Source organism: Falco naumanni, chromosome 14 (assembly GCF_017639655.2).
Source record: "Falco naumanni isolate bFalNau1 chromosome 14, bFalNau1.pat, whole genome shotgun sequence".
Classification (NCBI taxonomy): Eukaryota; Metazoa; Chordata; class Aves; order Falconiformes; family Falconidae; genus Falco; species Falco naumanni.
In genome coordinates, this window is record NC_054067.1 from 6,649,328 (window position 1) to 6,661,905 (window position 12,578).

General features: G+C 37.7%; 1 protein-coding gene across 7 annotated transcripts in view; it reads right to left on the reverse strand.

The window, feature by feature from the left end:
- STAG2 (stromal antigen 2) overlaps positions 1-12,578 on the reverse strand; it is an 82,072-nt gene that overhangs the window by 34,692 nt on the left and 34,802 nt on the right. For all 7 annotated transcript variants that reach the window (XM_040614002.1, XM_040613999.1, XM_040614003.1 and 4 more), the window contains exons 2-6: positions 8,074-8,218; positions 5,933-6,011; positions 4,632-4,793; positions 1,781-1,877; positions 371-447 (exon numbers count right to left, since the gene is read on the reverse strand). In XM_040614002.1, coding sequence (XP_040469936.1) covers positions 371-447; positions 1,781-1,877; positions 4,632-4,793; positions 5,933-6,011; positions 8,074-8,117 — 459 coding nt within the window. In that variant the 5' untranslated portion in view covers positions 8,118-8,218. The remainder of the gene's footprint in view (positions 1-370; positions 448-1,780; positions 1,878-4,631; positions 4,794-5,932; positions 6,012-8,073; positions 8,219-12,578) is intronic.

Consider the following 12,578-nt stretch of genomic DNA (forward strand, 5'->3'; position numbering starts at 1 on the left):
CAAGATATGTATATTAATGAATGCACAGAAATACATTTAGCAACCATTTTGTAAGTTGAAGATGACATAAAGGCCTTACACACAGAGCAGGAATAAAGAGGCATCCCACACAGCCCCACAACAGGGGTTCCCATTATTCAAAAACTGAAAGTTGATACTGATTTCTTAAACCATTCATAAAACAAGTTACATACATGTAGAGCTTTACTTCCTAAGTCTCACAAGTTAGTGAAATAGGGGGGTTCAAGATTTTCATTCAGAAAATTCCTGTCATTTCTGCAGCTGACTTGTAGCAAAGTGATCCAGTAAGATTAGGACAGGTAAAATAAAAAAATAGCATCAATACATTACCAGCACTTCATGAAATTACCTCATCAAATTCCTCAGTCATTTTTCGGATTATTTCAGAATTCTGCATGTGTCGGAACATCTCTGCTGTAACAACTCCTACAATTTAGATATTAGATTATTAGTACTTTTAATATGAAAGAGGTAGATAGCAGATGACATGCCTCCTGCTACAATGTAAGAATGATCAATTTTCAGCTAACCTACAGATTATACATACAGTTTTTAACAAGTGTTAAACATGTGTATTTTTTTATTTTAGCATCCATGTATAACAAGCGCCTGGCACCAATCCTTTTTCTAATATATACACATAGGTGTTATTTTCATTCTTTTTTAAGTGCGTTTGTCTGCATGTACACACTCATCTAGAATTTACTCATTTGCTCCTATTCAGAAGTCAAAGATACTTGTGTCAGACCTCTTCATCAGCTGAGAGCCTACACTAATCTGAAGTGACCTTTCAGGACTCAAGGATTCTAAATGGTATAAGACAATCTTGAACAGTTCTGTTGCTACTTATTATCTTCTGTACTGCAATAAACACAGTGATTTCACACAATTTCTATTTGTCTCAGCTTAAAATTGTTAGTGTAAATCGTTACATAAAATATATCTAAAGTTTACTGCAACTATACTGCAAAATTCATGACAAGGATCATCTCAGAAAGCATTAAAAGATTCTGGAGTTTTATCTGGTAACAATAATCAAAAGGTCACTGTTCTTGAAAGCATGGATAACCTCTGAGGAATGCTGTTAGCTTTCTGGAGATTTGTGCACATTAAAAGTTTATCAGGACAGAGAACACTTGAGAAGAACAAATTACATCCAGTCCTGCTCTATCAAGTGCAGTGATACTGCAGGGTCAGTTACCTTCTCCTCTTCAAAAGGAGGTGAGGGGGAAAGGAATGAAGGACATGGAAATGAGAAAAGAAAACCAGAAAATAAAGAAGAAAAAATACAGAAATAGAATCTTACTGTAGACAGACTACCATGAAGCTGTCCATAGTATCCTTCAAATCAAGCACCTTTAAAAAGTCTATGAAACAACCTTAAAACACTCAATGATAAGCAGTTGATTAATCCAAACTGGAATTCCAAGACTGAACAAGCTAAACTACCAATGTTTAAGAGAGAGAGATGGTTTCCTGAAATAACAGGAAAAGCAGAGAAGGTTAAGTGCTAAGTGCCAGTACTGCATTCTCTCTGGTGTGAATACAAAAGGCTTACTCTACATTTTAAAATATAGTACAATATTTCTAATCCTCCTGCTCCCACCTTCAGAAATACTAGCTTAACTACAAGAACCTAATAATGTAAACTAGCTGCAAGGATGGAGCAGTCCTACAGGACAGGTAACAATAAAAGGCAAAGAATGAAAATCATGCTACAATACCACTTAACGGATCATTAAACATTTCAGTATCTTACCTTTGCAGCCTGAACACTGAATAAAGAAGTTAATGAGATCAAGAAGTGCTATATCTCTGTCATGTTTGTATGACTCTATCCAGTCATCCACTACAGACTGAAAAGAAACAAATATAAAGGCACTTTATTTTTCATAATTGAAGACAGCCATTGTTATTTAACTGGTTTCCAGTAAAAGATTCTTGTTCCTTCCACAAATAAATTGAACTCTGTGTTTTTTCAATTAATACAGAACAAAATGTTTGAATGATCCTTTACTGCCATAGAACAGTTTTCAAGAACTCCTTTTACTCTATATAAAGATATCCAAGTAAGAAACTGACACCTAAAGTACAAGAATACCATATAGTCCTGCAGTAACTTTTTTGATGAAGAATGCAAAGGTAACTGCTGTATTTTAGAGAAGCAGGTTTTCTCTCTGCCCACCCAGTGACACTACTCTAAAGATACTACTCAGGTGTTCAGTTCCAACAGCTCTAACTCCCTATACTCTTCAAAAATTCAACCCTTTGACAATTTGTGCTCTATACACATTACCCCTAAGAGCATGAACAGCACCACCTTACGTTGTACGGACATTAATTATTCTGTATTCACTAAACCACATAGGAACAAAGTCATTTTACTGGAAAACCTTAAAGGGAAGCAAATTAATAGGAAACCTCCGATAACGATTTTGAGAAAGGGAATATCAACGCTATTATGTTTAAACCATCCATGTGTATGGTACAAATTGTCTACTGCAGAAGTCATAAAAACATACATCATCTAATTAATTTATTAATAAAGATACAAGATACTCACTTTAGGATCAAGTTCTCAGATTAGAGGTTTTTAGTATGTTCATACCCTGCCTTAAAATCTAGAGTCATTCTAATAAATTCTAAATAAAGAGAGCTGATGGAATAGTTCAGAACTTCCAGAAGACAACCGGACTGACTACATGTCTCCAATGCTTCCTATCTGTACCCTCAGTGCTTACTCTCACAGGCAATAATGCTGTGAGGATAAATAAAACATTTTGCCACGCAGAAAGATTCCTGAACAGAGATACAGTTACTTCCCTCTTCCCTGAATTTAAGACTGTTTATAGTATGACACACAAGATTCCTCAGCAAGGCAAAAAGAGTGGAAAAATTCAAACTGGCATACACTTCGCAGTAGGAGCAGAACCCACAAACCAGTACTGATTTGATTGACCTGTGGGGAAGAGGGAAATAATCTAGGAAACATCTTAAATTAGGCTTACAAAGGTCACTGTGCAAGACCAGGGTAATGCTAGGAACAGGACAAATATTTCACTTAGGCAGCCTTGCTTTCAGAATTTATTTTAAAGAACATCCAGCAAAATAGTTTCTCAGAACATTTTGTCTCAGTGGACGAACCATCTGTTTTTGTCAGAGAATAGACACTAACTCAGAAGAAGGTATGGAACCCCATTTAAAATAAAATTGAGTAAAAATTATTATCAAAATCTTATCAGGTGAGCAAGTGCTGAGGGCCACAGAGAAAAACTTCTTGAAACTAAGTGCTGAAGTGGACCTGACTTCGGAAACACTTTGAGATTTTTTCCTTCCTTAATTTTATAAAAATTTCGACTAAGATTCACTCTATTACCCATGTTACCAATTCCCCAAATTCAACAGAGTAATCAGGCCTGGCAAAGGCTCATTTTGCTCCTGGAAAGCAAAAAGATTTTTACTGTGTACCATTTTAAACAGTTCAGATGTCAAGAACATACAACTGCTGATAATTAGCTGAAAATGCAGCGCACACAGTAACAGTTAGAAAAGTACAGTTTTTCCACCCGCTCTGAAACATGGCAGAACATAACAAATGACAGAACTATCACAATTTCTCCGCACAAATTTGAAGGAATCTGTTCTTTTTTACAAGCCTCAACTAAATTTCTCCCAAGTAATTCAGGCTTCAAGGTTCCCAGCTCTAATGCAGGTGCCTGCAAATCTTGAGAGGACTCCACATAGACCCAGCTTCTTCCCGCACATGGATCACAGAAGCTGGAAACTCTAGATTTCCAATCCCAAAGATAGTCCTTCTTCCAGGCTGCTGAGGAGTCACATGAGTGAGTCAGCAGGAAGGCTTCATGGCTGACAAGCTTACACTTTAACCCTCTCTCCACTGGAAGATTCACATAGTCAAGCAAATGATTTACTGATTTAACTGAATTTTTTTAAAAGTGCAACATTTCTTAATAGACAGACTTCAGTCCTATTAGTAAATGCAGTGGAGACAGTGCCTAAAGCAGACACTACTAACAGGTTAAGATTTCCTGTTCCAAATTCCACCCAAATAAGCATGTTATAATATACATTAGCCAAGTCAGCTTCATTAGAGTAGCCCTTAAGTTGTAGCTAGTAATTTTACTTTGGATGAGAGAAGAGAAGCAATTATCTCTTCTCAGATAATCTAAGCTCTGGGAGTATCTACAAACTGCAGATTTCTTGTTAAGTTATATGACAACTGTAAGCATAAGCCACATTTATATTTAGTTACACCCCCACAAAAAGGACTTTAAAGTCACATAATCTAAAATAACCTTTCTTCATTCAGAATCCTGAAAATTCACTTTGAATTTGTTTCAATTTCTTCATTATATGTGTGATTATTCACATCTAATATTTAGAAATGAAAACTCAAGTTTGTTCACAATTAAACCTTAACAATGCAAAAATCACTTTTTCTAATCTTAATCTGCAACTAAAAAAAAAAACCTATGAATTGAAGAAAAAAATTACTTTAGGCTTCATTTTCTTAAATTGTACGAACAGGATAATATTGTTATATTTAACGTGTATATTCATCCAAGTCATAGAGATATCCCAAGCCTTACCTGCATAGCACTCTTGCCCATTTTAACTACCTCAAACAGCATCATGTTTTCCACACCATTCTGTTGGTGATGTCCATTCATCCGATTCGGACCACCAGGTTTCCCTCCTCCGTTTCCACTTTTCCCCTTCTCTGCTGGTCCTTTTTTTCCTTTTTTACAGGTCTGCAATCACACACACAGTAAGTTTTCATTGGGTATTATGTAGTAATTAAAAACACTTGAATCACTATTCACACATATACATGAGGCCTTTTGTTCTCAGGAACCAGATTTAAAATCCAAAATTGAGAATAAAAGGTGATCTTGACTGATACAATGACCAGTGAGAATTCTACAGGTTCCACTTCCTCCCTCCCTCATTTAAAATCTTCTAGCAACTGAAAATGCCATTACTGATAGTGTAGTGACAAAGATTTTTCTCTTGTTTAAATTGTAGAACAGATTACACAGATTTTATTTAAAACAGCTATGGCAATTCCCTTAACACAAATCACCAAGTCTCCTCTGCAATTCATTAACCTTTTTTTTTTAATACGAGCACACTGGCAAGTAGGGGTGAAGAAAAGCAGACAGGTTTCTTTGATTCCCCAAATCAAACATGACTTACATAAAGAAGAAAGAAAAAAACCTAAACAAATTAATTGACTGTTGTACTAAATTAGTTATTACCACTTCTTAATCACTAGGCACTGTATACTGGTACAGGTACACGGGGTGCTCGGCAGCCCCGGCACAGGCCAGCCAGCGTGCCCGTGTGTGCCACAGTAGCGAAGAAGCCACATATGAAGGGTGCCAAGACACTGGGAGGGCAGAAGCCACCCAGGGAGGGAGAACACATGTTCCATGAGGGGACAGAAGGGCTACTAACTGGGTTTAGACCTCCCCACTCGGGTAGTGTAACCTCCTGTCTGCAATCTACAAAAAAAACCCAACCACTCTGAATTAAATTACTGGCTTCTGTTCACTTTTCAAATTAAGAGAGAGCCAGAATTGATGACACCAACCAAAAGAGAACGGTATTAGCACCAAATTGAAGTACAGGATGGAACACATACAGAGACTAATCAAATCAAAGCTCAATCTTTTTCTCCCCCACCTCCCTTATGCCTTCACAGCACTAAGGAAACACCATGCAAATACTCAAGATGAAGCCTTTCAATGCAAATACAAACATGAATCCTCTTGGCAGAACACTTGCATTTTCAGAAAATATTCCTAGCTCATTCAGCTTCAAAGCAAGCGATGAACGCTTCAGCTCATAACAGTAAAAGTGTTTCAGTATCCCTATAAATGGAACATACTTTTCCTTTGCCTTGTTTTTGGTTTTTTCCTTCAATATCCTCAAAGTCTGTATCAGAAGAGAAGTGTGTTTCAGACTCCCTGCAAGGATAAAAAGACAAACTATTTACACATTCTGTCAGAAACGTTCTTAAAGACACTACATAAAGTCACATTATGCTCTCGCTCCAGTAAGTCAACTCTAACAGTGAACCTGCTTCTTCTTCTGTTTAAGTCTGCTGTTGTTGAGGAACAAATCAGAGCACATCCTCACACTCACACCCTACCCTGCATGCTTCCTCCAAACAATTTACCTGGCAAAGACAGCTGTACAGGTTAAAAGTTTTAACCTGTTAAAAAGGTTAAAAGATTTAAAAGTAGGCAGAAAATAGCAACCAGTTGAGAACCTTGGTTGTGGCAGGTGACAAACACTACACCAGCTCAAAAAAAGCAAGGAGTACTACAAGTAGCTGCCACAAATACTTAAAAAAAAAAATAGGAGGGGAAACTCAACAGGTTAAGAAAAAAAAAAAAAAAAAGAAACCACCACCTTCCTTCACAACCAAAGTGTCTCAGCAGATCTCTTCATGCTAGCAGAAACTAAGTAAGCAGTTAAGAGGTATGCGCTTCTGTTGAAAGGTGTGGAAAAAAAAGTTTAGGTGAGGTTTCTCCCTCAAAGATAATCTGTGGTTGTTTAGGCTTATAAGATAAAAAGATGTTAAAACAATATACAAACTTTCTCGTTTGTTTCATTTCCTACATTGCTACAATACGCTGCATCAATACACAAATCCTTTATTGCCAGCATTGATGGGGTGTGGGTGGGTGTGAAATCACTGGAACGGTTCTGTATTTCTACATTTCCTGTAGAATACAATTTAAATGATGCTACTAGATCTTGTTTTAAACACATACATGCAGTACAATGAATTCCAGGTGCTACCAAAAATTTTGGATACACACTTGCTGAATTGTTTAACAATGCAACCATAAAGATGACCGGGGGCACAGGAAACCCATTCCCATGTATTTATAACATTCTAAAACAATCCAGAAACTTAAAATCTCTATCTATTGCAAGTGTCTGAAAGGGGCTTTCTGCCTTGTAACATGTATTTTGCTAATTCTAATTTTGTTGACGATGTACTCTAATACGGACTGAAGAAATCGCCAACCTTGGGCTGTGGGGGGGTGGAGGGGAGTGCACAGAGAAAGAAAAAGGTGAGACATTCCTTCAACACTTCCTAGGTGTTGTTCTTTTCACAGGAAAGAACAGAACCCAAATTCCAAACATTTCACTAAGCAATGAACCATACCAACAGAGTAAAAAAACATTATAAACAGCCATAAAAACAGTATTTCACATTAAACCATCTTTCAATTTACCTTTATTTCTCCTTAAAAGGAATAAAAAACCCCACACAAACAACCTCACTGATACAAAACCATTTCTTTGTATCTTTTTAGATTTTATACCAATTTAATCCATTTCAACAGGCTGCCAATTTCTTGACAGTTAAAAGGTGTGGAAATGGACTCTCTTGGTCTGCTTAAGTGATCATTATCACTTTACTCCTCTGTCCAAAATGCAGTCTATACCCGATTTTAAATCTTGGAAATGCCAATGTCTGTTTCTTAAAACTGTAGGGAGACGAGACACCCAATAAAATTAGGTCAACAGCATCAAGGAACTGATGCCTGAGGAAAGCTAAGACTTCAGGTTTTAGCTGAAGATTTGGCATTGGGTATTTTAAATGTTAGGCAACCTGCTCCAGTTATTAAGGGCAAACTCCTCAACTACTTCCTCTCTTTCTATAAAGAAGCCTTAATAAAGGAAACTTTTGGTATTCCTAATCAAAGAGTTTCTTCTTCAAACATTTCATTTTGAAAGACAGAATCCTGAGAAGTACATCACATAAAGTGTCTGTCACAACAGCTTCCTACTAGCGAAGTTTAAAAGCCAATTTAAAATAATAAAGCACTTCTGAAGTAAGGCTGAATACTCAAGAAAAAATTCAAACTATGCTTTATCAACAGCTCAATAGAAAAAAATCTAGAACTCTATTCCCTCATTTTGTTTCCAAGATAAAACCAACCATATGCATCAACACTAGTAAAAGCCAGTACACTTAAGAATGAAACTACAAATTCTTAAAACACTTACTGGAGGAGAGTAAAATCAGTTGGTATTTCTGGAGCTGCTATCATTTCTTTATCATCTTCTGGAACACCACTGTATTAGAAAGATATTCAAAAACCAATTCGAAGTACAAGCTTACTTTTCTTTCTTCCTTTGTAACGGACAACTTCTGTAATAAAAAAAAAAATACAGTTAAAGTTTTTCCACATAAGAAGGGGTAAAAAAGTTGGAAACACAGACAATTTAAATCACACCACCCTGTTTCCAACCAAGCATTTTCCTCCTTTAAAGATTTTATATTTTTTACTCCTTCCATGATCCTGATACAAAGTACCTCCACAAACGTTAAAAGCATCACTGTCAAAGGAAATACATGAACATGGCGGCGGGGGGAGGGGGGCATGACATGGGGATAGGACAGGATGACACGCCACCATTTTCTGAATAGGGTGAGCAAACTGGAATAGTTTTCATTAACACCTTGCAAGTTCATAGCTGTTGTTTCTAAATCTATACCAGATTTAAATCTGACCATAACACCATGCACTGCAGAGCCCAGACTTACCAACACCAGGATATTTCCGGTTAACCAAAGCAAAACTGCATTTGATGTTAAATATAAAGCACAGTACAGGTACATTTAACGACATTATATATACCAACTTTGTATCTCCAATTTGTAAACTTCCATGACATTTTCCATAAAGATAAGGTCTTCTAACAAGTTCTTATTAGCAGCTGCTTCACAATTCCCGGTATTCTAGAGTTGATAAACCAGGCTTACAACAGTTTTAATATTTAAAGCACTTGACAAGACTTGAAGAATATAAAGGAACGTAATACTATCCACGTTATAAAGAATAACATCAGAAACAACACAGTCTTTTATCAAGAGAAGATAAGATGGTTATATACTTGCTTTTCAATTATAATATTGTTGCCTATTCATAAATTCTGTTATTTATCTAATTTTCCTATGTTTAAGGGGGGAAAAACTCACTGGATACTTCAAATACAAGAATTAACCATGCAGGCTGAAGTTTTCTATGTCAATTGTCTGCCCCAGGCTAACTTTTATACAGTTGAATTAAGAAAGCATGATGTTCACGTATTTTAAAGATACAATAGGAAGGAGAAAAACTTTCAAAGTCTGCTGACTCTACAGCTTGCTGGAGTGTTTAGGTATTTGAGGGAAAGATTTAATTTTGGCATGCTAAGCACATGTTGCTTAATGTCTGGTAGCTATGCTTCAGAGACTGTGTTTCAATTGAGCATGTAGATCGAGGCTGTACCTTTTTTTTCCTGCAAGTGCTTATTCCGAATGCTAGGGGCCACTGTAGCTTCCAGAATTTAGAGCGCTGAGAGAAACCATAAACCCTGAACTTACTACGTTCTCTTTCTTCATGTTTCACAAAATTACATACAAGCAGAGAATCAGAGTGGAAAGAAATAGTGGCAAAGAGAAAGAAGGTTTGAGATAGACCGGTGAATCTCAAGATAGTCTGCAAGTACTAAAGCATGTTCCATCCAGAACACAGCAGAAGAAAAAAAAGCTTCAACAACATTGCTGCTGCAGAATGGCAGCAACCTTTGCCACCCCATTCCTCCATTCTCCAAAACCACATGGGCACATGACCAGTGCACTTCATCCTCTCCTGCTCCATCTATACGCTCTCTTTAGCGAACAACCATGCACAGGCAAGGTAACATCCCCTCCCCACCATTCATCTATGTAGGCTCTGCCATTCAATATCACCTGATTCAATTCCCCAATAAAATGGCTAAAATATACCTCAAGATTTTTTTTCCCCTGGATTATCAAGTTAAACTGGTTCAACAGTAGGTATCCGGAGAATGCATGGGAAACACAAGACTGTATAGCCATGAGCAGGGGAGGGAAGAGTAAAGCTCCCCTGTTTGGTGGCAAGCAGCTATTATACTACCCAGGCTGTCTGTAAAATGATCTGCTCAGTTGGTGACATATTGACATGCTCTACATTTTGGATTAGGTATATTTGGGAAAAAAAAAAAAACTTTGCTCTGATTACTATCAGATTTGAACTTGGGAAAATACCACAGCACAATTTAGTGCCTTTGTCATCAGGCTAGCACCTGCTCAGAGCTGGACCTCAGTAAGGGTGCGGGGAACAAAAAACTGAAAGAGATCCTGCCACACAAGTCCTTTTGGGGGCATGCTTGTGATTCAGTCCCAGCGCAAAGCAAAGATGCAAACTTCAAAAACCACACTGCTCAGTTTCAAGTTCAACCTGTCTATCAACATGTTACTTGACTTTTTCTAGGTTATAGATTTTTCAGTGTTGAGAAGCAAGACATACTAAAGTGACAATCAGGATGTTTACATGCAAATTTTGTATCATGGCTCACTAATACTACCTATTCACAACACTAATATTACCTATTCCATAAAATTTGGAACCATAAAGAAACAAAGCAAGTTAACCTCTTGTTCACAGAATTAAGAGATTTTTTGCTCCCTTCATGAAAAGCAAATTTGGTGTCCCACCAAATTTTGCAAAAATACTCAATACAGTTTTTTACAGTCACCTAAGTATTTTAAAGAAATAATTAGTAAGGAAAGTATGAAAAAGGATGGGTAAATGATTAAAGTGTATATGCTCTACATCAAACAAGTCAAATCACTTTATAAGAACTACCTGGCTGCAGTTTATACCAACTTGAACTTTTTGTAAAAACCATTCATCTTGGTACAAACAACAAAACATGAAAGAAAACATGCACTGTTTGATCAGAATTACCTCATAAAATGGGAAAGAAATACCAAGTTCTTGCTAGATGTTCAAGTGTTGAGCTGCTTAGACTCACATTTCAAGAATTGTTTTTCTTGAAGGAACAAGAAACTTGGCCCTCATGAGCGCAACTACATACCAGCATTATGGAAAACAGTAGCTACCGATTAATGTCTTGCAAGAATATATGAGGTAAGACTGTAAGGGATCTCCAGAGTCAAGCTCAGACTCCAGCAGTGATCAAAAAGCCCCCTATATTTGTCCCAGTAAAGGATAATTTGAGAAGATTTACATACAGAATCACAGAACGGTCAGGGTTGGGAGGGACCCCTGGAGACCACCCAGTGCAGCCCCCTGCTACAGCAGGGTCACCTACAGCAGGTTGCACAGTCACGGCCAGGCGGGCTGGGAACGTCTCCAGAGCAGGAGCCCCCAGACCCTCTCTGGGCAGCCTGTCCCAGGGCTCTGCCACCCTCAGGGTGAAGAACTCCTTCCTCCCGTTCAGCTGGAACCGCCTGTGCTGCGGTTTGTGCCCACTGCCCCTCGTCCTGTCGCTGGGCTCCACTGGGAAGAGCCCGGCCCCGTGTCTTTATACTTGCCCTTAGGATATTTGTACGTATCAGGTAAGATCCCCTCTTGGACTTCTCTCCAGGCTGCACAGGCCCAGCTCTCTCAGCCTACATGCAAAATATGACATGGACTTCTGATTCTCAACCAGCAGGGTCAACCTAGCCCAGTGTGCCTTCTCTGGCACTGGCCAACAGAAGCTGCCCAAGGAAGAACACATTTGCTTTGTTCGTATCAGTGGTTTCCCTTGAATACCTTCCCGGCATCCAGAAATAACTCGGGGATTTTTTCAGTCAAAGAGGCTGTGTTCCTATACTTTCTAACCCCTTAACAATATTTTTGCCATTAACATTTCCAATTACTTTTTGCACTCAATATTCAGCAGCGATGGTATCCCACACAGGAACTCCCACAGCCAAACTCTGTATTGCCAAGAGGCACATTTTTTTTCCTTTGAATTTACCACTTTCCAGTTTTATCTGATGTTCACTTGTTGGCATTGGTCATTCCTCATTATCCTTGATCTCTGTAAACACCTTCTGGAAATTCAGGGCTACTGCCAGCCACCTCTTCTTCATGCACATACTTGATGACTCATTCAAAGCACCCAGTTTGGAAAGTCAATGAGAAAGCAAAACAGTCCACATAACCATCCTATTAGAACTTTTAAAATATATCAAGTTCATCACAGTGCAGTCTGAAAAGAGGAAAATGAAATTCTTGCAGGTGCCGTTCCAAACACTGAAAGTCTAAGTTATCTATTAAATGTGCTCTAAGAAGCAGATTATTTTAGTAAGTTAAATCTAAACTGAAGTGAGTCATAAAAAGCAGCTCTTCTTTAGGGTTTGTTTTGCATGTTCACAGAATTCCAACTTTAATTTTCCCAAGCAGACACTGAAATCTCTCAAGCCTGTGAAAACTTTCTGAAGTCACTCAACTTTGTGAAATCATAATTAAATTATTAACTATAAAAAGAAAATGTATCCTGCTGAAAGATCACAAGGTGGAGCTCTAGCCTAAAGCTAACTGAAGAAACTCCAAAAGACAGGTCATCCAGAGGTTGACCTAGTTATTTCTGTGCAATAAACTTTATAATAGATTGCTAAAACTGCTATAATATTGTGGCACATTTCCTTTAAATTTATATATAGATTACATAAAGACACCAGAAGATTCCTGTGTCTTTTCTGAAAT